The sequence below is a fragment of the Tachypleus tridentatus genome, chromosome 9 (genome assembly GCF_004210375.1).
Source record: "Tachypleus tridentatus isolate NWPU-2018 chromosome 9, ASM421037v1, whole genome shotgun sequence".
NCBI classification, from domain to species: domain Eukaryota; kingdom Metazoa; phylum Arthropoda; class Merostomata; order Xiphosura; family Limulidae; genus Tachypleus; species Tachypleus tridentatus.
Window position 1 is genome coordinate 121,035,293 of NC_134833.1, and position 26,930 is coordinate 121,062,222.

The 26,930-nt window shown below is 32.2% G+C and overlaps 2 protein-coding genes across 9 annotated transcripts; both read left to right on the forward strand.

The window, feature by feature from the left end:
• Window positions 1-23,809, forward strand: LOC143226217 (uncharacterized). Of its 8 annotated transcripts, none has more exons than XM_076456917.1 (8): window positions 4-114; window positions 3,453-3,614; window positions 11,605-12,123; window positions 17,542-17,644; window positions 18,142-18,267; window positions 18,658-18,832; window positions 22,598-22,769; window positions 23,068-23,809. In XM_076456917.1, the coding sequence occupies exons 3-8, from the start codon at window positions 11,763-11,765 to the stop codon at window positions 23,241-23,243; spliced, it is 1,113 nt and encodes a 370-aa protein (XP_076313032.1). In that variant the 5' UTR covers window positions 4-114; window positions 3,453-3,614; window positions 11,605-11,762; the 3' UTR covers window positions 23,244-23,809. The 8 variants fall into 8 exon arrangements, with proteins under 8 accessions (XP_076313036.1, XP_076313032.1, XP_076313037.1 ...); XM_076456916.1 differs by lacking the exon at window positions 4-114 and adding an exon at window positions 151-298; XM_076456918.1 differs by lacking the exon at window positions 4-114 and adding an exon at window positions 151-298 and having other exon boundaries at window positions 11,611-12,123.
• Window positions 8,970-9,512, forward strand: LOC143227470 (general transcription factor II-I repeat domain-containing protein 2B-like). Its single transcript, XM_076458914.1, has one exon. The coding sequence runs from the start codon at window positions 8,970-8,972 to the stop codon at window positions 9,510-9,512; it is 543 nt and encodes a 180-aa protein (XP_076315029.1).
• Window positions 23,810-26,930: the final 3,121 nt, after the last annotated feature.

The following is a 26,930-nucleotide window of genomic DNA, read 5'->3' on the forward strand; positions in this document are numbered from 1 at the left end:
TTCAGTTTATTTTTGGATCTTGTACTTTTCGGTTTCTCTGGTCTAGTCGTATAAATTAATTAGCTTTTTTTTAAAGGAAATTAGCTAAAAAATTGTTGATCAATTAACAAAGAAGTATGAAATACATTTTTTTACGAAAAAATAATTTAAGTTATGTGAAAAGCTATAAATTTTTGTTGCATACTTTTATTTGTTTGTATTTTAAACACAGTAATACGACGGGTATCGAAAGCCTGGTTGTAAGTACGAAGGCGTACTGTAGTCTCACTGGAGAAATGTTCTTCAGATCTACATATATGTAAAGGAAATATGTTTATTTAACCCATTTTTATTTTTGAGCTACAGTGTTATTTTATTGTCAAGTTATTTCCATTTTGATTGTACTTATATTTTGCATTTTTTATTTTAATTCTTGATTTAGGTGTTCGCAATTTACTGTTTTGTATTTTGTAAAATTGAAATGATTCGTTCATCATTCTTTGAAAAGTAAAAATTTTCATAGATTTTATGTATGACAATTAAAAATAGATTACATTTGTTTTTCGATATCATGTAAGAATAATAAGGACCAAGATGCTATTTTGTCCATTTTATTTCATTTGATCAGTGGGTTTTAAGTGTATTTCGATTAAATTAGTAGTACTAATAATGTGTACTGCTACTGCTTGGAAAATTTCGACTTTTTAACTGAGTGTATTTTAACAAGCATATCACATCACTGTGAAAATAAAATAAGTGTGTTGTTATGATTTGGTGTTTATGTTCAGTGTCAAAGTGAATGGCGGATGTAAATGAAGAGATACTGGTCACGAATTTTCTTATTAAATTATTGTAGTGGTAGCCTAAAATTAAGCTGTAATAGTCATTTGTCTAGTACTAGTAGTAATAGTGCCCTACATATATCTTTGGAAATAGTTTCCCGTTTAAGTGTTTTTGCAGTAATCATGTCTGGCTAATTTACTACACAAAAATATATGTATGGATGCTTGACATTTATTGTTTTGGTGTTAAAGAAAACAACCAGACTGTTTACTCAGAATTTATGTCATTCTGAGTCTAACCAAAGTATGATTCGAAGTTAAAGTGTATTATACATATAAATGAAGCTAGAAATAAAACAGTGCAAAGAACAACTGTGTCAAACATCTGATTGACAACACCAGGGAAGTAACAACAGAAAAAATACTTCAACTCTAAAATTCACATTCTACCAGTAGCAGAGTGTGTCTGTCTAGTATGGATAAATGTAGCAAATTTATACATAACAAAACTACAGTCTATTCAAATCACAATAATGACTAAAACATCCAAATTCCAAAACCAAAGCATAACATTCTTACAGAGTTATGTAAATATTCCTATATTTCTGGAAAACTTTAAATAAAATGCTCATTAGGTATGGCCTGGCATGGTCAGGTGGTTAAGGCACTCGACTTGTAGTCAGAGGGTTGTGAATTCGAATCCCTGTCACACCAAACATGTGGCTCTTTCAGCTGTGGGGGCGTTATAATGTGTTGGTCGATCACACTATTCATTGGTAAAAGAATAGCACAAGAGTTGGCAGTGGGTGGTGATGACTAGCTATCTTCCCTCTAGTTTTACACTGCTAAATTAGGGACAGCTAGTGCAGATGGCCCTCATGTAGCTTTGTGAAAAATTCAAAATAAACCAGACCAAAACCTTTTTAGGTATACAAGAAAACTTTATCATACTTAATGAATATAGACCTAAGTACCTCTCACTGTTAAGCCTAATTAACACACTGCATATCTTATGACTACCTGATATTACACAAACCACAACCAACAGTTACGTATCTCATTAGTTTTATTTTAAAAGGGTTATTATGGGTCAAAATAAAATTGTATATATATCTGTACAAAGTACAGAATTACTTATGAGAAAAATAGTGCAGTGAAGCAAATATAACAATGTAGTGAAGGAAAAATTCTGCTTTTTCATTCATAGTCAGAAAAAGTCCATTTGTGTGTGTGAGAAGCTTCAAACACTTATACTTCACATGTTGTTGCTTCATAAATCTGGAAACAGCAGTTTAATGATTAATGGTAATAACTGTCTTAAATGCCTTTAAACCATTCTAGGGAGGGAGGAAGAGGTTTTGACTATCTTATTCCATACCTGTGTACAACTAGTTTATTGAATAGCCTTGTTTAGCTCAGTAACAACAAACAATGAGTAATTCTGGAAAATGTTTATTAACAAGTAAAGACAAATTACATGCCAGTTATGCCTGTAGGGGTCCCAGCAAAGTACCACAGAGTAATCAGAAAGTATAGGAAACTGAAGAATAAACTAAATAAATGAGACACAAAATTTGAAATTTGAGTAAATATACTTTATTTCCTCACAAAAAGTACTTTACAGTAAGAAAACCTTTTATAATTAAGAAAGGTAACTTTACTAATGGTTTTAGATTAATATTACACAGTAATGGAAATAAATATAATAATAAACTTAATGGATAATATAAGATATTAACAAAATATTTAACAGAAGATACCATAATGGACTAATGAAATTTCTTACTCTTTGTTGTAAATACCTATTTTGATGATTTCTGCAAATGAAATGACAGTGTAGTTATAGCCAAACATATTTGATCTTACTGTATGTGTATGTGATACTCAATGATTAGTTTGTATCAAAACTAGACCCATTACTCTCAGTGAGGCTTTATCAACATGGTTGTGTGTGTGTATGTGTGAGTACATGGTACATATGGTTTAAACCACAAATTCTTTTGCATTTTTACCATTTCATCAGAGGGACATGGGCTTTAACAGAATACTTAAATGTTATTTTTGAACAGTACCAGTGCTTCAGTCCCTCTTGATGAGTTTTTCCTAAGTGTCCATATCTTAGCTGTGTAACTTGACACTTTTCATTGTTAGTAGTAATTTTTTATTTTGTCTCTCATTCTCTAAAAGAGTCAAGGTTCTTTTGGGTAAGAAACATTCTTCACAGAATCATCTCTTTCTAGCATTATAATAAGTTTCTATATTACAGTAGGTTTGTAATAATATTTAATTTCATTCTTTGAGTTATCATTTATTTTGGCTTCTTTATTTTGATTATTTTTAAGATGTGAATTCTAAGTTTTGTGATAATTGTGTATTTGTTAGACTTTGTTGAAAATAAAGACTTAATGACAGACATTGGAATAAGAATTATAAGAAAAATTAGGATGACAACAAATCATTTCACAAGTTCATAATTGTGACAGAACAAAAATTAAAATGATTTTGTTGAAAAACAAATCTGGAACTGCATTTTGAAAACCATAATTTTTTGCTTTCAGTTCTATTATTTGACTCTTTAAATAAATCCATCATTTTTTTGCATGTTCTGCAGGAATTATTTTCTCAGTGTCTTAGTAATTATCACCATACCTTGTAAAATTTCTGTTTTCTTAATTTTGTTTTCCATTTCAGCATCAGGAATATTCACACAAAGCATTGTTCAGTGAATTGCCTAAAGCTCTTCCTGTTGAACATTTGGTGATAGAAGTGTGTGTAGAAAGACTGGTGGATGTTAAAATGTTGTTTGTTGATGTCCATTGATGTTGTCATTGCAAGAAATTTTGACAATTCATAGTGAGTAAAGGGAGTTCAGTTTAAGTACCTTGACTGACTTTGAGTAGACATTTTTTTTGCAACTTGTACATTAGCATACTCATTGATAGCAGTGATGAGAGCATTACTTACACCTTCTATAAACAGAGTTCTGAAGCAGATAACTGGTGTTATTATTGATTTCAGCTTGTACTCTGGTATCACTCCTGTTCTTTGGCAAAACTCAAAGTTGTTACTTGTTGTTTGCCTATTTTACAAATCTACTTCAGTACAATCATTATTTCTGGCTCTGGTAGTAGATGTAGATCTAGAAGGTGGATCAGGTATAGTTGGGGCTTACATTTTTGGCCTGGTTTGGTTGATGTCCACCTCTGATCAGCTTATTGATAAGACTGGAACTGGGCCTCATTGACTGTAATGAGTTGTTTTTGGCAATCAAGCCTCTTCAAGATCAGAATCACCATTTTAATCACTTCCTCTTTCATATAATTGAGTGATCCAACTCATTGCTTCCTCAGCAATAAATTGTTTTGGTGGCCTGCTTCCACTTGTTATCTTTGTTTTACAACTGATGTAATCAAATTGTTAGATACCAGAAAGAAAACACTGAAAAATTGGTCTGAAATACAAGTTATTGATCTGAAATATGTTTCTAAACAAACAACAACGCTTCATAGAACTTCTGGTCTGTTCATAAAAGGTGGATGATAACATAGCTTTGATTAGTTTTCAGTCAAAGAGACATTAAGTGTTATTTGATGTTGTCACCATCCAGTGGGTAAATCAGGATATTTGGCTGAATGCTGCCAGTATCTGATTGAGTTTGAAAGAGTTAAACACTAAATGTAAACATTAAATTTCAACAGATATATTATTCAAGCTTTTACTTCAGTGTATGTCAAATCTCTAACATGTAGGCAAAGAAGAAACTATTTAGTTTGTCAAGGCTTTCCTTTTACCCATTCCCAAGAAAGGTAAAGTAAATCTATCATTTATTTTTCTGGAAATGATCATTTCCCATCTTTAAACTGTTGTAAATAGCTGATTTACACTACTGCAGACAGGGGTACAACAACTAGAGGGATTATTCTACTAGTACTACTACATAAAAATTATAAAACAGACACCAAAATTTGTAGTTGAGTATGAAACTATTTCTGTTCTTGCTATTTTAACTTTCTGTCTCTTTCTTTATATGGATTCATTAGCCTTTCATCCTCCAGATGACAAGCATATTTTCCTGCACCACAAGACATAAAATCTATATATTTTTATTGTAAACATTACTAGGAAATTAATATGGTAAAATGCTCTATTTTTCTTAATAACCCTGTGTTTATTTTATTACAGTTTTATATATGTAGTGGAAATAATTGCTTGGAATGCCATCATTTTACAGTGTACTTACATTTTTCATAATTTGTATGGGGGAGGAAGCATGCTCTTGGACATCCTCCCCCCTCATGCATTCAGTACTTGCATCTTGGGTTTCAGTACAGGAATATCTCTCTGTGCTGTCTCTAACTTCACAGCTCTGTATCAAATCATGAAACAACAATGTAATAAGGGTCATAAGCAGAACTAGACCAAAAGATTTCTAAAATCAGGATAATAATAGTTTGCCCCTCCTCCTCAAAAAATAAAAAATTAAAACTTTAACTCTTATAGTAATTTTATGGGCCAAAGACTATCTGATATCTTGGGAAAAAACCAGTGGCTGGAAAGGAAGTCACAGGAGATAAGCCATAAAATAAAAAAGTCAAAAATGTTTTAACATCCAAACACAATGTAAGTTTATACAAGAAAAAACACTCCTAAGTTAGTTTATTGCAATAATTGCATATGTAACTTTATATGAAAAGAGACATATATAAAGTCAATTACCACATGAATGAGTGGAATAATTTACTAGTTTCTATTAAGTCAAAGTATTATTAACATAAATTTTCAAATTGTAACTTTTTTAATTCTATGATATTTTTCCTGCATTTGGAAAAGCATCCTCTGTGTGAGATGTGTTATGTTACTATTAGTTCAAATAATCCAGCTAGTGTTTTACCTGTTTTTTATGGTATTTTCACAATGATACTAAGTGATTAAAATTTAATAAAACACATACACAGCTTAACGAGTGGTGTCTTTTTATGTATAAACATTAATTAAAATTTCTTTTGTATTTTTCTATAACTTGTATTAACACAGGCTGTTTGGTTGGGGGGAGGGGAGCAATCTGTATATTTTAATTCACAAACTACCAACTTGTTTGTTTGCTGCTCATAAACCACAACCATTGGTTCTGTTGTTATATTGTATTGAGTAATTTTATGTTTTTGCCTGTTTTAACATTAAATGCAAAATAAGTGACTAAAGCACAAATGATCACAAATTCTTCAAGCTAAAAAAAGAAGCCATTGTTAAAAGCTTGTAACTATTTCAGATTTTGATATTCATTCCATCTGAAGGTACTTTTACATAGATGTTTTGAACTTTACAAATGAATTAGATAAGCATTGTACACTAAACTTACATTTTATGTACAGTATTTCTTTAATGATGAAAGTGGTAGGATTAAGGGACTAGATTTTAAAAATGGGGCAGGGTGGAAGTCATCTGTCATCTGCAAATTAAGAATTTTATTTTTGAATAGGGTTATCAGCATATGGAATAGATTATTTGTATATGTGGTAGATGCAATGGGATTGAGAGAACCTAAGAGATGTTTTAATAACTAAGTTGGGGCTCAATATAGGCAGATGGGTTTGGAATGAACTGAAAAGCCATGAAGGACCAAAGGTGCTCTTGTTGTCCCTCATTTTACCATATGCACAAATATACAGTAAGTCAAACATTTTGATACCACTTTCAATTTCTACATAGAAGAACAAATGCATTATTAAAGATGGTTGGTCCTTTTTACTGAGAAAACAAGGCAGAGTATTGGAGGTTAATGTGTAAAAGAGAATTGTTATGCTCATTTATTTTAGTTTCCAATAGGTATTCTCATCAACTCTGTGGTAGGATTCCATAGTTTATATAATATTGTTGAATAGATAAGTTTATTGTTATAATTTTGCATATTTAATCTGTTAAAATAAAATAAAAGCCATTATGAAAAGTACTGAAGTGTATACACTTTTATTTATTTCATTCATTAATCCATTTTGTGATATCTGAAAACATAATGTTTGTAGTCACAAGATCACACATAAAGTTTATTTAAACATTAAACATGTAAAGTATTTGAAGTGAATCCTTTCTTGTTTAATTCTGTGATGGTAATTGGGCCAACAGCTAGTGTTTTTGTGATCCATTAGTATGGTATACTATATTATTTATATACTGTTACTTTCATTCATTGTATTGGTCAAACTGTTTAATAATATATCAAATGTTCTTTTATTTACTACTATTATAGAGATTGCTCTGCATTGTTAGTTTAATATATGTATGTAGGACTAACCATAATCTCCTAAGCTAACTGAGTCTTGTGACAGATTACTGGGATTATGGCCTAAAATTCTGTTGATAGTGAGGGTACCCAAGTGATAAAACAATGCATTCTAATATTTATAAGCATTAACATGAGAAAATTATATTTATTTAGCCATACTGATTGCAAGGTTGATTTCTAGCTTTGTTTCAAGTACATAGCTTGCTCTGTTTGGGAGCCAATATTCATTAATTATTATTTTTTACATTATGATAAATCAAAATTCAAGTATTTAATACATAGTGTCTCTATCAGTTCAGAGGGCACATGTACAGATAACAGTCTCACTTAACAGTCAGGAGCACTATCTACTACACTAAGCCAACCCTTATCACACAAATATTTATCAAGTTCTCTCTTAATTAACTTATCTACCACATCTGAGGACAAGTTATTCCAAAGGCCAACACCTTGTTAGCATAATAAAACTGTCTCAGCTGAGAATGGCTCCTACTTTGATAAAATTTATGTATGTTCCCTAGCCTTACCATTATCATCATTTATCACAACAAAAAATATTTATCAACACCTTAGTTATATCCTCTCTAATTATTTTCCTTTTTTCAAGAGAGAATAGTTTCAGAGACTTTAATCTATCTTTGTATGACAACATTTCCATCCCATTCCAAAAATTCAGTGTTCTTTATAATGTAAGAAGCTCAAAAATGAACATATTACTATAAATGTGGCCTAATTCATGACTGAGACAATGACAGTATAACCTCTTTAAATTTGTATTCAATATTTCTGTAGGTACAACCTGAAATTCCACTTGCCCTGCCATTAACAACAGAACATTGCTTCAATGACTTACGAAGACAGATAAACCAGAACACCAAAATAATTTTTTCCCATAACACTGTTGAGACTATTCCCATCAAAATTATACTTATATTCAAATTGAGATATTCCACATATATTATCTCGTATATTTTAATTAAAATCCACCTGCTGTGTATATATTCACCCAATTCACCAAATACTCCAAATTCTTTTATGAAGCAACAGTATTCTCCTTACAGTCAACAATACCCAGAACTTTAATATTGTCAACAAATTTAAATAATTTATTGACCATTCCTTCATTTATATCATTGATGTAAATAAAAAAAAGTAGAGATCCTAACATTGAGGGATGCCTGTTGCAACATTAATCCAATTTCACAAAACTTCATTTACAATATCCTTCTGCTTTCTTCTATCCATCCATCTAGTTTTCTATCCAATGAGTCAATCTATCCCACACACCTGAGAGATAATACTTTTTGTAACAAGTCTCTTATGTGGTATCTTGTCAAATACTTTCTGAAAATCTAGATATGCCAAATCTATACCTCTGTCTTTACTCACATAGGTATTCATGTTTGTTTATTTTTTATTGAGTTATATGAACTTTAATGCCATAGTACTAAAAAGTACAAATTTTTACACCTATCTCATTAATTTTAAACATGTCACCATAATTTACACACAGACTGCAACAAAGAACCCTGACCATTATAAATTCTTGTTGTAAGCAAGGATTGTGGTATATATAGTTCACAGAGTTCATTAGGGAAAGTATATGGAATTTTGACATTTAGTAAAAAATACTCAATATAATTTTACAATGATGAGGACTGGCTTTGAGTCTTTTGTTCTAGAGCTTAGTGTAGTGGGTGGGATAGCCCAGACCAGGGGTCTCCAAACTGTGGCTCATGCCTTCAGTTTATTATTAAATTAATAATATAATATTGTAAAACCAAAAAAACATGTAATTGAGCAAAAGCCAATGTAGGTGCGATACACTATTCTATTGGCTGGAAGATGTCATGTTACTTAGTATTACATCATCTCACTTATTGATCCCAGTGCCCTGAAGCAGCATATTTCTTTCCACACTTGACATGTGCATCTCAGTGTGTGTCAGTGAATACTGCTTGACCATGTACCTGAATGAATTCAATCTTAGATTGCAAGGTGAAACCAAGCTTATCTGCAATATGCTCACCGAGGTGAAAGCATTTCTGCAGAAACTAATCCTTTTCGAGTCTCAGTTGATGAGGAGTTACTTCACACACTCTCCTTGTTGTGAAAAGCTCAAGCAAGAAGCGGCATCCCCATTCTCAGTCAGATTTGCACAAGATATTCTTTCTGAAGTGAAACTACAGTTCAATGAGTGTTTTTCTAATCTTGATGCAAATGCAACAGAAGTAAGAATTTTCCAAAACCCATTTGATTGTGTTATTGATGAACTGCCACCTGAAGTTCAAATGGAAGTGATTGATCTGCAATCTAATGACATGTTGAAGGACAAATACAAAGAAGGGAAACTGATAGAGTTCCATAAATGTCTTCCAAGTGATCAGTATATTCATTTAAAAAACTTTGCTCGTGGATTTATTTCAGTTTTTGACACTACTTATTTCTGTGAAAAGATTTTTTTATAGATGAAATATGTGAAATATAGTTACAGATCAGCCTTATCTGATGAGCATTTGTAATCACTTCTGATGATATGGAGCACTAACTTTGAACCTCAATTAAGCGAAATTTTGTCAGAAAAACACCAGTTTCATGTTTCTCACTAATGTTAAAAAAAAGACGTTTGTGCATCTTAAATATTTTCAGTATGTGTTATTGTGAAAAATAAATTAGTGATGTTGTATTCTGATCATATATGTGTTGATACATAATTTTACCACGACCCCTCCGGCTGGCAAATCTTAAAAGGATCTACCTCTCGGTCCTTCTCAAAAAAAGTTTGGAGACCCCTGGCCTAGATAGACCAACACTAACCATGTTGTCCTTAAATTATATGTATAAAATATGATACACCCCCATTCACTTAGTTATTTATTTGATCAACATATAAAACATGTTTCTCTTTTAAAAGGTAATCACAATTGAATTCTAATTTAAATCTCAGTATTATAAGGTTTGTTGAATGTTTGTTACTTTTGATCTTACTCTTACAGTTATTAACTGTAGAATAATTTTATATTTCACTGTATAGCAACCAACTTTGTTGCAAAATGGCCAGTTATAGAAGTAAGGTTCAAATAATTATAAATATTCTTCCCTGAGAATGCACAGTAGAATATTTTTATATTTTATTGCTTGGCAACTTAGTTTGCTGCAAAATCCAATTATAGAAATTGGATTCATATAATTCTAATTTTATTCCTGAAGATTACATGATAAGATATATTTTTTTAGTTAATTAGCAGCTGAGGAATAAATCTTGGAGAGTTATGTCTATCAGATTGCTTAAAGGTATATATACAAGGGTTCTTATTGTTATCTTTAAAAGAAACAGCATTTATAAATCAAGTGTAATGAGATAAATTTATCTCCTTCCATTAAGAAAACGTTATCTTTTTAGAAATGTTATTGTAAATAGTGTAACATGCAGATAGATAAAACATTGAACCCTGGACACTTATTGTGAGTAGTTACCACAGGTTTTTTGCAGGTATAAATGAGACTTACTTTAATATTGATTTATTCATTTATTTATGAAATATTGCACCTTATTTAATTCTTCCAAAAAAGTAATAGTTTTTATGTTTGTATTATGGTTAGATTAATAATGAATTAATTATATGTAACATTTGTGAAAGTAAAAGACAAATATATAGACAATTCTTGATGACGAGAAACCCACTTGAAATAAAAATACCAGCCGTTCTGAGATATATAGATAAATATGTAGACAAGTTTTAAACAAATATTACATGTGACTTACAAAAAACAAAAACAGGACAAGCCTAAATTGTAGCAAAATGCTTTATTTAAAGGCATAATGAGAGTAAAAATTTTAAAACTGCAATGCTCTTACATGCAATTATTGCTAACGTGCAAAATTGTTTGTTTGTTAATGATGGGTGTGATTTTGGATGTGAGTGACAAAGTATAGTTGGGTTGAAATATAATATGTAGTTTTGTGCCCTTGAGGACCTTGTTGATATGCTTTAACCATGTTTTTTCACATATTTATGAGTTTGAATGAGGCATCGATACAGTGCTTCATAACTTGTATCTGACATTATCTTTAAATAAGGTATTTTTTACTAGCTTTACACTCAACTTTTTATTTTAATAGCTACTACATATTGTTATGTAGTTTTCAATATAAATAAATTATTTATTTATAACTTTTTACTTTAATAGCTACTACATGTTGTAATGTAGTTTTCAATATAAATAAATTATTATTTTAGGTTTAATGTTATAGCTTCATTAGGAAAATAGTATCTTAGTAAATAAATTTATTTATCAGAGATATTATTAACATAGTATTGTGTTAACTCCTTCATGAGGACAGTTTTTTATTGATTGAAGTGCAAGGTTGATAATGTTTTGAATTTAATCTTTCCTTTCAGCTTTAACCATTTTTTCACATTCTCTAATATTACACTATAAGAAAAAATCTCACTGGTAAAAACTAATAAATAAAGATTACTTGAGCACATTTCGAATTGAAAATATAAATATAAATAAATATAAATTATTGAAAACAATAATTAGTCTAATTGTTAGTTTCAGGTTTTTTTAGATGAGAGAGTGTTGGAAAATCAAGATATGAAATAAAGACTGAATACCTAAGTTGTTGAATACCTGGCAAGAAGTGATGATATTACTTTCTGCATGTGATATATGAAAGCTCTTCATGTTACAGTACTTGCATAACAGTACAAATGCTTGCAATTCCAAGGTTCTTTAGCCCAAAACTAATTTTACCCAATTTTATTGGGTCTGATGTGTTCAAACACAGAAGATGCTGTTTAATTCAGTTAGCTGGAATTTTTGTTCATCATTTCTCTACATCTGAGACTGAAGTTCAAAAGTTCATAAAGAAACATGAGAAGTCAGTTTCTTTCTCTTTCTGCTCAAGAGTTGACAACAATTCATCTGCAAAAATAGAGTACTTAGACAGTGAACAGTCAGGTCCTCTGGTACTTTTCATACATGGTTTAATGAGTGAATTTCAAAGCTTTGGTGATCCATTCATGGGCTTATCTAAAAAAGGAGTACGGGTAGTTGCTCCTAATCTTCCAGGTACGTACCAGAAATAGTTTCATCAAAAATCTTGTTACAAATACTGTGTGGATATACTTCTTTCATGATGCTTTTATATTGTTACTAGTGAAAAATACTTTTATTTCTGAGATGGCACTTCCCTCTTCCTTCAAGGTTAGTTAATTTTGTTGTGTGTTGTCCCCTACATGCCAATGTTTATCTTTTCACGTGCCATAAGCCTTCTGCTCCCTCATTTTGAAATCATATGATTCCATGTCTCTCATGTAAATCATCATGCATCACTTTTCCACCAATAAGAGCATGACATACTCATTTGATGCAGGTGACTATCTCTGTATGCCTCTAACAAATATCACATTTCATTTGGTAGTGCTTGTACTTGAATGCATTCTTTTTTGTTTGTTTAAAGTTTCTTATTTATGTTTATTATACTCAAGAAGTGCTCCTCGTTTATTTTCACTTTTAGTCTTTATTAAGCTGTTTCTTAACTTCAATTTAAGCCAGTTTATTACAGTTGCATTGCTGTTTATACTTTTGATTATTGATTGGCTCTTCTAACTTGTGAATTCTGAAGTTCATGTTACCACTTTGGTGGTCATAACTTTAACTAGTTTTATGTCACAGGCCTCAGTTCTGGGCAACCCAGCAGGATATTTATCAAAATTTATATGCCAGAAGATTGATTGTTACATGGACAACCTCTGACTCTGAATCTTACCTCACTTCCTTTTAAACGTTCTGGATCTTTTCAGTAAGTACTTTATCAACATTTGTATGCCAGGAGATTGAATATTATATGGGTCAACCTTTATCTCTGAACCTTACTTCACTTTCTTCTGAACATGCTGGACCTTTTCAGGCAGGTGAAGGTTGTTTTTGCTCATCATCTTTCTGCTCTGGAGCTATAATTCCAACATTATACGTAAGACTGACTTTTTCTGGATCATCCTGAACTAGAGTCAGACAATCATACTCATCAACTTTTTCATGTGGAGCTTGGGTGGACCGATTTATTGAATTGAGGAAGGGCATCCCTTGTAAGCAGAAAGGGAATGAACTGAAAGGGCAAGGCAAACTAACAGTTCTATGAAAAAAAGTCACAGAGGAGAAGTTTGGGCTAAACTGTTATGATCATTGAAAAAGACACAAGTGAGCCCAAACTTCTCCTCTGTGATATGGTTTCATAGAATTGTTAGTTTGCCTTGCCCTTTCAGTTCATTCCCTTTCTGCTTACGAGGTTCTATCACTTTTGGGATGTGGTATTTAGTGATGTCACAGGTTTTCTTTGGTCATAAACATGTTCAATCCCATCATTGAGCTCTTCACAATCAATGGAACCCTGCTTGGGCTCCTTTGGAATCTTCCATTACCCTTTTTCATACCCTGATGGCAGATCTGCTTTGGTAGTTAGACGTTACCCATACATTGGTAGACATTCTATTGCCTCTTCCTAATCCATATTTACATCTGTTCATGGACACATCCCTTCAGAGTTGGAGTGCATAGGTCACTCATCAGGAGGCTTTGGGTTATTGGACTGTCAATGAGAGGTTTTTACATATTGTTGTCCTCATGCTTCATTTGACTTTGAATCACTTCGTCTTGTCAAACACTGGCTTGTAATGATTCATTCGAACAACTGTACAGCAGTAGCACATATCAATCACCAAGGGATCATCTGGCCAATATCTCTCTGTTTTCAAACAGTGGATCTCCTATATTAGGGTACACATGCACCACATTAATCTTGTTATGTATCATATTCCAGGTGCTTTCAGTTGTTTAGTGGATTCTCTTTCTTATCTAAATAAAATTTATCAGATGGAGTGATCTTTAAATACCCTCATATTTTGATTGCTTTGCAATATGTGGGGTTTTCCGTATGTAGATGCATCTGCCATAGTCCTCAATCACATATTACCCCTCTTTCTTCTGGTCCCTGGTTCTTCATTCTCGTGCTCTGGCTGTTAATGCTTTCAGCCCACATTGATCCCACAACTTCATTTATCTTCCTCTCTGATTACTTCATCAGTAAGTCTCTTTCATACCAGTCAGTGTTGGGTCCTTCTGATTGCTCCACAATTACAGCACATACAAGTTTTCCCACCAGAATACTCATTTTGCTCCCTCCCTTCTTCATCAACCTCAGTCACTGGTTCTACATCAAGTCATCCATGTCCTTTGTCTTCATGCATGTCTTTTATCTGGTCTTTGGTGAGAAGATTGTGTAGCCTTCCTTGTCGCTCATTCCGTGTGTGTTTCTTCAACGGAAATGTATCATCTTCAAGAGAAGTTGTTCAAAAGTTGGTATTCAATTTGGGTATTCCCTGCTGACTGCCTTACTGTAGCTTATGTGGCTGAGGTTTTCACATGGCTTTTTGACCAAGGTTTTCAGTATCCTCACTCTTAGGCTATTAGGCTGCATTATCTGATACTTTTTATTTTCTTAGATCCCATAAAGCTTTTGCACCTTATTCTTACTGTCTTTTGGATTTGTCATCCCCCAGATGACCTAATCATCTGGACTGGGGTATTAATGTGGTTCTTCACACCCTCCTTTTACCTCTGTTGGAATGTATTTTGTTATATTCCATGTTTCACCTTTTTCTTAAAACATGTTTCTTTCTCCTCTTAGCCTGTGGACATTGAAGGTCTGATTTGTTTGCCATTGATGTTTCACAAATGCTTTACCATCCTATCCATCTTTTCCTTTATCTAGATTATTCCTTCCTTCATAAAACTTCATTAGCTAAGGAGGGTAACTCCTCCTTTGTACCTGTTTCCCTTCCTTCTATTTTTCATCTTGATTCAGTACATATCCTTCATAGCTGTACTGCCAGCAAAGCTTTCTTTCATGGTACATGTTCCTGACTTTATCTCTTGACAGTCTTCCTCTGTTTGTGTTCTTTCTCCTTTCTACCCTCACCAGTTGGTTTCAACTTTTGATTAAGTTGGCTATTCTTTCTTGTCTTCTTCCTATAGGAATATGTTTTATGTTTACAGTGTTTTCTCATCATATTCAACACTTCCCAATTTTCCTTCACATCTTGTTTTCAGTAGTCTTTAGAAGAAGTCCTAGAGTCAGGCATGTGGATTACATCTAATATGCTGGTCTCCCATTATTTACATTATATTGTGATTTCTTCTTCTTCAGGCTTTTGTCTGTCACCTGTTACAGTTCTTCAAGCTTCAGTGTGACTTTGACTAGATAAGTTTATATTCATGTTTTCCTTTCAGGGGCTTTTGCTTTATTTATATATTATATGGATCTTACTCTGTGATGAGTGGTGCCTGTCCAGGTATTCTTCAAATTGAAATCCATGCTGTACAGCCATGTTGAATCATGCTTTAAATTACATGGCTTTTCAATGCATACTGTTGAGATGGGTGTTCCACAAGATTGCTTGGAGGTGAGTAACCTCTTGATATCATTTCTTCATAAACTTGCTGTTACAAACTGTATCATGCATGGGCTGCATGGGTAAAGCAGAAGAGGATAGCTGCTGTGCCATGATGCCTTTTATTGAATAAATCAGTACAGTCTGCTTTTGAACTATAGTTTTGTAGTCACCTGATGCATTGTCACAGGTGATTAAATTCCTCTGGAATCTCCAGTGTGTTCTCATCCCTCATTTCTTCAAAGAAGAATACAGGAGTTCTTACCACTTTTGAGTTCCAAGCTGCTGAGGTAATTGACCATGGAGGCACCCTTCTGAAATGGTTCCACACAAAAATGGCTATAACCATTCACTGCTGAGTATGTTTGTGGTCTGCTATGGGCTACATGATGTGTTGTCTCCCAGTGTTCATTATGCAAACAGAAAGAAGAGAGATGTTAAATTGCAGTTCACCCCTATATTTGGGAGATCTCATCATACCCCAGTTTTGATGTCACTACCATCTGGGTGGATTTTGAATTTAGCATAGAACCAATCAATATAAGCCCTCACACTTGTTTATGGTTGTCATTGTTCCTCCCTTAATTATACTTCTGTCACAATAGAGATAAGGGGCATTGTTCTGGCTCTGTCCTTTTTGCTATTTCTTATGTATGTTATTGTGAGGATGCTATTGTTCTTTGGATGGTTCTAATTGATTTATCTGTTGGTGCAGTTGATTTATATTATATAAACATCTTTTCATTACCAGATGTCTGATCCTTGGATTGATAGATCAAAGCAAACATATGTCATTTTCAGGAGTCAGAGTGGTGCTAGATCCTCCCAGTATCTTGAAATTGAGGTGGAGACAGTATGATTCTCATCCTACTGTTGCATGGGTGTCCATTCCAAGTGGCATTGGTTTTGAATGTAGTTGATTTACCAAGTACAGTCCATTGTGCTCTAGCCACTCTACATCTAGGGACACATCCACTGACTTACCCACTTTAATACTTTGTGGGATTTAGTTATACATGTATTTCATGGTTGAGATCACTGTCTTGCCATAGTTTTCTCCCACTTGTATGTGCTAATCTCTTTTTCTACCCTTATCTACTATACATTTCACAGATGGGCAAAGAGTATACTTGGTCCAGAAGTAGTGTGGCTCCCTTCATCAGATCTTCAAGCCTGACTCTCTCATTTCCATTGCTTTTGGGAGTTACTTTTGCCATTCTCTTGTCCTGTTCCTGCTCCTATTCTGTATGGGATTCTAGCTAATCTTGTGAGGGGAGGGAAGTACCATATCAGAAGTTATAATTTTTTTGCACTGAAAATATATTTCCAATATGTACTTATCTCTTCTCACACTTCCTACTTTTCCTGCAGTGCTTACATCTTCTATCAAACTTTGAAGTGATAATTCACTAGAGGCATGTAGAGGGAGTCACATGAGTAATATTGCACTCCTGTTGGTGATGTGACACATGATGATTTACATGAGAGACATGTTAGAATCATTTGATTCCAATAGGGGAAAGCAGAAGAGCTATGGCAAGAGGAAATAAAAAAGTTTGCATACAGAGTGCAGCACCAAACAAGAATAGCTAATCTAGTGGGAAGAAGGAAGTATCTGTAAGAAACACATTTTCAGTATGGAAAAATTATAACTTTTAGCTGAATGGTCTTCCCAAGAAGCAAGTGTGAATAGGAGTGGACTCATTACTTGATTGTTCTAGCACTGTAGTTAGTAACAGGTGAACCTGAGTTAGTAGTATGACCACTGTGACAATGATATTTATTGATCAATAATATTTACTGTTTTATAATTTAATAAAATTGTACATCTTTAATATCAAGTTAGTACCATAACAGTTTTAAATTTTCAGACAAACAAAATAATCGTGCATTTACTAAAAGTGATGTATGATGGTTATTTTTTATAATTCTTAATGTTTAATTGGATTTCTAATTGTGAAATAGATAATTATATGCTGTGATAATTCATCTGATATCTCAGAATTAATTACTAGTATGCTGCCTTCTTTATTTTTAGGTTATGGTAAAAGTTTGGTAAAACCAGCACGATCTTTTAATCACAGTCCTGATGAGATTGCCAATGTACTTAAGTCTTTTTTGGAATGCATTAATATTTCCAGGTGATATTAAGCTTTTATGTATGATAACTTAAAAAAAATCTAAACTCATACATCAGGATATTAATAGGCAAATAGAGAAAATTTAGTAAAATTAATTTGAATATAACTACCTGAATGATTATAACAAAACAAATAATTATTTTTTTCCTGTGAGTAGACAACTTATTTTTATGCTAATGCATATATTCTTGCTTGATAATTCAACATAAAATGAAATTATCTGACCAATAATAGTAAATTTAAACTGTTATCTGTCTGAGTAAAACACAGTTGATAATTCATTGTTTTAATCTGAAAAACATAAATATGATTGTTTATAATGTGGCATAAGAACTGGGTGAATGCTATTTAATTCTTAAGATTATGATAAATGAAACAAAAGTATAGGAAATCTCTAGGTGCAAACTTCTCATCTTTATAAATTTTTAGTTAGGTGAGTCAAGTGTTAGTATGGCTTCATACATCTGTTAGTGGGATATTTTTTTTCTTAACAACAGGGTAGACATGGTGCTGGCTCATAGCATAGGAATGTTTTCTGCTGCTAACTTGGTAGCAGAGAATCCTCAGTCATTTCGTTCCATGGCATTAATGTGTCCAACTGGTTTGAAGCGTGAAGCATGGGTGTAAGTTTTTTGCTTTTATAATAGTTTAACATATATATATGCACACATCAGACTGTGTAAAATAATGTTCTTAATCAGTGTTGAATCACTAACTTAGAAGGTACCAAACTTTAAGAGATCTATTCAATAGGGAGTAGTGAAGTGAACAGTGTGATTAAATGGTATCTTTGTTTTAAAATAATGTTAAAATTTTATGACATTTAACAAAATTTATTTATACTCTATACTTGAAGTATTGTAAATGGTATAGAATTGTTCCTGCCTGGTGTTGTGGTAAATCTCTTTGATACCATTATTACTTTCAAACAGTACATTGAATAATTTAGTCTTACAATTAGGAAGATCGTTATTTTGATAGTGCTTGTAAATGCTGTGTGTGTTTACTTACAGATACATTAAGCCTTATTGGTTGATTAAAGCAGGAGCTTATTGCTTACGTAAATCCCTTCTGAGATTTATAGCTCTACCATTTCTCCGATGGGGCCACGGTCGAGCTAAAGCAAATGTTTCTAATAGCGTAATAGAATCAGATATTCACAGCATTGGAAACATAGATTTTCAAAAGGTTTGTAACTGACCACTTATTTCTGTAAAGGTATTAGATAAACATTAACAAATAATGTAAATTAAGTTGTATTTGAAATATAAATGTGTTCTTCATGAATCACACTAGGACTTAGTATATGATGTATACAGATGCAGTAAGTAACCTTGCACTAAAGGCAAGGCTGTATTAAGGGTAGGGCAGGAGTTGTTGTTGCATTAGGTCCTTGAATAAAATTTTGAAAGTTTTATGCATTTTGTGCTATTATAAGTATTAATGGGGCTCAAATGCTATTCTGTTGTGTCAGGCCCCATCTATAAGGCGTGTGAACATTTAATTATTGAGTCTATAGAAGTACTGATCACTCCTCCATTAGGATATGGAGTATAATTCTGGTAGCTGGAGTTTCTTTTTCTGTATCCTAAACAAATGTTTCATAATCTGGGCACATAACAAAAGTCACATTGAGGCACAATTGTAAAGCATAATGTTTAGTTTCTAAAACTGTGGTAATAAATTTCAAAATGTATTGCCCTATTATTATATGGCATTTGTGATTGATATTGTGAAATTGTTTTTCTCATTTTAACTTGCTAATTGCATGATAGCAAAAAACTGAAATTTTATGCATAATTGAGGAGAAAAATGTTGAGCTCACTATTTAAAATTAATGCATTTTTTTATTTGGCATATTTATGAAAATTTGCAATAAACATTTTCAGAATCTAGCATTTCAAGTGCTGATTTTTAGTTTTTCCTTCAAACATGTTTTACGTTTTTAAATGTAAAGATATCAGTAAACTACACGTAACTGGTGCTTGTAAGACAAATTTACATTTTTGTAATTTGTCTTTCCATTTGTAATTGCTGTTCATTGGTACAGACAGGTAGAAGTTCTTGACTGGTAATTTGTACTTGTCAAAAAAAATAGTGTAAAAAAAGAAAACAGCAGGATGTGATAGTATCTATGATACCCATTGCTGTCATATATGATGTTGTCTGTAGTGGTAGGTGGCTTCTAACTAGATACTGTGTCATTATAGCCTGTGCTATGAGGATAACTTCTGATGGTATTATGGAACACTTTCACCTCTCCTGCAACATTAGTGGTTGTTCAATCTGGGTTTCTAGTTTTCATTGCCCTCAGAATTCAGTTATGAGAGCTTGTGAAACAATATGTTTAATTCCTATACCTATGTTTTTTATATGGGTTATTTGCATATGGCTTAATGGAGATTAGTAATTTGTATTCTTGGGGTTATTTATATACTTATTGGCAAATTAGGTTGTGTATAAATACATAGTTTAATTGTTTTTCAAATCATGTGAATCACGTTAGGGGTATTTGTTGAAAGAGTGAGTTGATTGACTTCTTTCAGAAGGAATAAAGTTTCTACATAATAAAAAATATTAACCTTGTGACAAAAATTTAATTTTATTAAAGCATGCCTTTAAAGTTGATAGCTTGAATAATTGGAAAATTTGCAAAATCTGCATTTTTTTGTGAGTTGATACTCTAGTTTGAAACAATGAATAGCTAACAAATTGTGCAAGTTTTAGCTGTCATTCTTTAGTTTACACTAACAGAATGCTAGTAAGGTTTAAGTTGCCACTCTGTAGCTTGAACCGTTGTGGAGCTAATGTAGAAAAAAATGTAAAGTAATATATTAATCAAATTAATTACTTCTTTATAATCAAGTATGTTTTGTACATAATCACTGTTAAAAGAAGCATAACTTTGTAACTCAAACTCAGTGTAAAAAATTAGTTAGAAATTGAAAGAGCATAGCCTAAAAAACAATAGCATTTATTGATTGTTAAGAATTGCATAGAACACAAATTAAATTAAAATCAGTTGTTGAATGTTCCAAAAACTAGACTGTAAACCTAAAACTAGAAATGAGATTATGAAGTAAATTCTCATTATATACACTGCTGGCCAAAATCTTAAGGCCAATGAACATAAAGAAAAAATATACATTTTGCATTGTTAGACTCAACCATTTATTTGGGTAGAGCTTTGAAAGATAAAAACAGGAAAATGGAAAATAAAAATAAAAACCTTTTTAGCATTTAATAGGGTAACTGTGAACACTGTGAAGTTAGCCTAAATACTAGCTAGTCAGAAATTTAAGACCATACCAAAAAGAAGTCCTAAACAGGGTAGGAAATACCCAACAAGAGGTCTCAGTAGTGAATTGCACGGCCATCATTGCAAATAACTGCAAGCATTCACTTTGGCGTGGTCGATATAAGAGTTTGCAGAAGGCTGGCTGGCTGGAATGTTATCCCAAGTGGTGAAGATCGCTCCATGAAGATCATGCACTGTTTGGAATTGACGTCCATTTCTATAGACTTCCCTTGCCATCCACCCCCAAACATTTTCAATGGGGTTCAGTTTGAGCGAACACACTGGATGGTCCAAAAGAATCACGTTATTCGCCATAAAAAAGTCCTTTGTCTTGTGGGCATTGTGGATTGCAGCATTGTCCTGCTGAAAGATCCAGTCATTTCCACACAAGCGAGGGCCTTCAGTCAATAAGGATGCTCTCTCCAACATGCTAATGTAGCCAGCTGTTGTTTAACACCCCTTCAGGTTTGAAGCTCCATTGTTCCATGGAAGGAGAAAGCACCCCAGATAATGATGGAACCTCCTCCACTGTGTTGTGTAGAAAATGTCTCCAGTGGGATATCTTTATCATGCCAGTAAGGTTGGAAGCCATCTGGACCATCCAGGTTAAATTGTTTCTCATCAGAAAACAAAACCTTTGTACACTTTTCTATGTCCCATGTTTGGTGCTTCTCAGCAAATTTAACCAAGCTAATTTGCGGTGTGGAAGGAGGCATGGCCTTTGAAGATGTTTACAGTTTTTAAAGCCTTTCTCTCGTAGATGCTGTCTTATTGTTCTTGAGCTGCATTCTGCATCTGTAAGGGCCTTAATCTGGTTCGATGATCGGCTGGTGTCTTCCCAGACAACCTGCCAATTCTTCCTGCTCAACACCGGTGAAATTTTCTTGGGCCGACCACTTGAAATTCTCGTTCCATACCCCTTAGGGTCTTTTAAGAAATTTGCAACAGCAGTTTTACTATGCCCAATCTCACCAGCAATGTCACGTTGAGAGAGACCTTGCTTTTGCAGCTCAACAATTCTGTCACATTGAAACTCTGTCAACCTTTTCGCCTTTGCCAGGTTTTTACCTGGTGTAACACAGGAGATGTCAGTGGGAGATGTTGACAATGCTAATGCTTAAACACATTACATGTTTACCGATTAACTATTTGTTTAAGTATGGTCTTAAACTTTTGACCAGTTAGTATTTAGCCTAATTTTATAGTGTTCACATTTTCCCTATTAAATGCTAAAAAAAGTTGTTTATTTTTATTTTCACTTTTCTTATTGTCATCTCTCGAAGCTCTTCTTAAATAAGTGGTTGAGTCTAACAATGCAAAATGCATATTTTTTCTTTATGTTTATTGGCCTTAAGATTTTGGTCAGCAGTGTATATATATGGTATTTTTTCAAAGCACTGTTAATTAATTTATGTACTGGTTAACAAGATATTGTAAGTAAAAGCAAGATGTTTATGGCATTTTTTTATAAACATTTTAGTTCTGTTTTTTATGTTGTCTAAACATGTTTATCATTAATTTGTGTATTGGTTAATGAGATGTCAATAAGTGCAAGGTGTGGAGGTTCTTTTTATGATTGAATAGGTTCCATTTATTGGGTACTACTGGAAATAAAGAAATCTGTTTACCAATGCATTGTCCAATTTTTATCACAGGCATCAAAATGTATTGACAGAATTGCTGAAAACAAGACTCCAGTGTTGTTAGCTTTTGGTATGAGAGATCCTTTCATTGAGAGCTACTCATTTTATGATCTTGTTGGTCACTGGGGTTTAACAAAAGAAGATATTTTGTTTTACAATGATAAGGGAATACTTGAAAATCAGGGTAATGTTTTTTCTCTGAACTATTGCTTACTATATAAGAACATTATTAAACTATGTCATTTTTTTTGACAGAAAACTATCTTATTCTAAAACTGTAAATGCTGAATTGGAATGTGTTGGATTTAGAGGTTTTAAAGCAGTTGAATGTAAAATAGTTATAGAGTAGCCTATGATTAGCATCTTTTTCTTGTTTTAGTTGGTTAGATTTTTACAGTTTAGTTGCTTAAAATAGCAAGAAATCAATTTTAATCCTATTTTCATAGAAATAATAAACTAAAATTGTTATTTTGTATTTGTAGAGAGCTGCATTACAAGTCACCAACATCAGGACTATAAAATTTGTTTAGGCTTTTCCCATGGTAGCCACAGCATATTACACAAGTATCAGGATCTTCTTCTAGAAAGTATGCTGGATATATTGAAATATGTCAATGAACAAGACAGTGTTTCTAAAGACACATGTCATAAACAGTGAATTAAGTTTCTTCAGAAACTAGGCTATGTAAAAATAATTTAGTGACTTTGGTTACTGAAGTAGAAATGGATCACTGCAGTTTCAACTAATAAAAATTTTGAATATTTCTCACACACTAGTGATTCTAAAAATTTATACATTATACTTTTACATAATTTTCTTAACGACAGAAATGTGGCCCTTTTTTTAGTATTATCATTCAAACATTTATAATTCTAATTATTTAGATATCTACACATTAGTTAGTCTTTGTGATCACATATAAAAAGTTTTATATATAAAGAAATGACAAGTTTGAGAAAATTTGCTAACCTGCAATCTATGTCTTTTAAATTTTATATTCATTTATTCAGAAGTAACCATATATATACCATAATATAAAGATTGCAAGGAATTATTAGTTTTTTCAAGGGTACCCTTGAAAAAAATAACTTAAACCTACCCTTTGTTTTTCCTGATATTATCAGTTCACCCTTTTATCCTTCTGTGAAGTGTTGGCCTCCACTGTTGTAAAAAGCAACTTATTCCATAAGCCAGTTAGTAAAATAAAATTATCTTACCAGGAATCTGGCGTGGCTTAATTTTGTGTCCTTTTCACATTGTTTTCAGAATATGGAACAAATAAATCACAGATTTATATTATTTTGAACCCACACATTATCATGTAAACTTATAAAGATGTGTAACTATTCCTGAGCTGATAGCAGCTTTGAAGCATTCTGTTATTACTGTTGAAAATCTATTTTTATGTGTTTTGATGCAAGATGTAAGTCATTATAGTTTTGAAAATTCAATGTCTTGGATTTGATGAATTTTACTTAAGCTTTAATTTAATTAAATATTTATAGTTTCAAACAGTGACAGAAACCAAGACAGATCAATAAAATAAAAATATCAGATTGTATATGTTTACTCTTCACCTGTGTATATGTACATATTTATGAAAAGAACTTGTATGTTGTGCAAGGAAAATCCCACAGATATTCCCATAAATCTAAGTTTACATAGACAACTACTTAACCAATCATAACAAAATATTCAGTATTTAAACAAGTTTTGTTTAAAAAAAACAAAAATCACAGAAAATACTGCACTTTTTATAAGGACAGCAGCTACACCTTGTTATCCTTCCCAGGATATATTCTAAATCCATTATTCTATAACAGCTGCATATTATTTTTGATCCAGTGTTAAACAATGGCTGTGTGTGATTTTTCCCAGGATGCGTTCTCAATCCCACAATAGCTAGATGTTACCACAACAAGAGATCTGGTAAATGTGCAAGTTAATAATTTAGACATATGTAGATTTATCTACTGGACCTAGTTTTGACAAGTGATGATATTTTCAAATGAATTGCATTGAACATTGAAACCTAGTTTTAGTTTGATACAAAATCATACTTTTGTTATATATTACATTTGGGGGTCCTTAATATAATAAAATTTCCTTGGGCTTTATTTGGTTTAATATCTTATTTTATCTGGAGTTTATATAATTTTTTGAAGCCTTTACTTATTGTGTGTATTGTTGCTTTGTTACAACATCTGTATCAAAACAGTAATGCTTGCAGTATATAACCATCACACATCAATTCTTATAACTAGATATATTGGACATTTGTGAATATCCTAGAGGACAATATCCATTTACATATTTGTTGTTACTGAATACCACAGTATTAAACCAATATACTTCTTTGTATACAAAGTATATCAGGCTATACTTTGTTGTTGTTGTTATTATTCTTTGTCTATATTAGACAGTTTTTTCTCATGTTGCTACCATAGTTATGCGATATACGTCAAACTATTTTGGTTTTCTTTTTATTACTGTTTTGTAGTCACTTCTTTGTATATCAGACAGTATTTTCTGTTGTTTCTAATATAGTTCACTTGTCATTGTTGTGGTTCACTGTATGTCAGAATATGTTTTTTCACATTGTTAATATGGTTATTTTTTAAATTAGGCTATATTTTCTTGTATTATTCATGTGGTTCACTTTATATCAGGCTATATAGTTTTCATGTTTTTAATATAACTATATCTCAATATATATTTTTCCTGTTGTTAATTCTGGCTCACTGTATATCTGTATGTATTTTGGTATGTTTGTTAAGATATATTTTGTGGTCATTGTCCTAGTTCTATGCCTATAATGTTATATTATTTTTTGTCATTACTATGGTTTCATGTGTATGTAATGCTGTATTTTTCCTCAGCTATATTGGTTTTATATATATACATGAAGTCAATATTTCCTTCATGCTGCCATAGTTCTCTGTGTGTATATATCAAGCTGTATTTTGTTTTGTTGCTGCTATGGTTTATATATATATATTTTTATTTTTTTTCTGTTATTAGCATGTTTGTTCATGACATTTGTGAGCTTTGTAGCATTTATGGATTTTTCTTAAATGCCAAGTTCATATGTGACTGTTATGGTGATAAAAATGATTAACCATTGCTGTTTTACATGTTAAGCACATCTGAAGTTTTCCAAAATTAAAAAGTAACACTTAATAAACCATGGGTTTTTGTTCAGTCTGGCTTATTATATCAGTGAAGTAGTTAGTTATGTTATGTTTTTATACTGTTGTTCTTTATCTAACACAGTTCTGTAATGTTCAGAAGAATTTTCAAAGTAAAATGTTCTTATAAAACTGCATTTTGTTCACGTTAAGACTTGTTGGATGTCACTTTGTGTGTTAACTCATAGGTAAGAGATACATTCATGTTCTATATTAGTTTGGGTCATAATATATATTACATACACACAAGAAAACAGGAAGAATTTAATATGAAGAGTGATAACCAGCTTCACAGCAGGAATATGATCTAACATTTACTTCTAAGAAGTTGATTATTGTTATATTAATTTACATAGTGGTATCTTCACTAATTAAACTTGTAATAAGATTTGGGAGATTACACTTGAATTAAATTTCAAAGTTTTGTAAACCTTTAGTTATTTCAGAATGAACTACTGTTTTGGCATAGTTTGTGTTGATCACCCTAGAACAAGAGTACCCCAACTTTTTCTGTCCTCCAATCTGAACAATTAATGGCTTAATTGATACATTTTTCGTTATTACGTCTATATAACTGACTGACAGTGTTACCTGGTAGTGGCAGGTAGAAATTTTTTCGTGTAACTTACTGTTGGAACTCTTCAAATGTTGGAAAATGGGCAGACAATGAGGCAAATAGAAGTTAGTTTTGGTGTATCTGGGTCCACAATGGAAAACGTTGTGAACTCTTAACAGACAACTAGTCCAGTATGATATAGCTTGAACAAAGTTGTGAAAGGCCAATTGTGTTTGATTATAATAGTAATCTGTATAAGGTGACTATTATATATTGCCAGTACATATGCAGTTGAGATGAATATTAATAAGAAAACTGGTGGGGAACAGACTTCATGAATATAGTTTGAACTTACAAAAATACACTCGCTTCAGCCTAGTAGTTGATTACATAGTTCTTTTGGATTGTAATTAAAATCCTCAGAACTATATGGCAGAAGCAAAATCGATACATTGTATTTTCTTCTCACATAAGTTAATTTAAACAATTTCGTGTCCATACCATTGATCGACAGGTTTGTGTTAGTACAGTACTGTGGTAGTTAAGTTACAATGTGAGAAGGCATTATTTTTCACTCTTAATTAATTTAGTTTATGGATT

What these genes read in the sequence shown, in the direction of transcription:
- LOC143227470 (XM_076458914.1), top strand. Translation starts at nt 8,970, where the DNA reads ATGTGCATCTCAGTGTGTGTCAGTGAATACTGCTTGACCATGTACCTG.
- LOC143226217 (XM_076456921.1), top strand. Translation starts at nt 11,763, where the DNA reads ATGCTTGCAATTCCAAGGTTCTTTAGCCCAAAACTAATTTTACCCAAT. An exon ending in AGTTGCTCCTAATCTTCCAG is followed by an intron (nt 12,124 to 17,541) that starts GTACGTACCAGA and finishes CTTTATTTTTAG; the next exon opens with GTTATGGTAAAAGTTTGGTA. An exon ending in TTGAAGCGTGAAGCATGGGT is followed by an intron (nt 18,268 to 18,657) that starts GTAAGTTTTTTG and finishes GTTTACTTACAG; the next exon opens with ATACATTAAGCCTTATTGGT.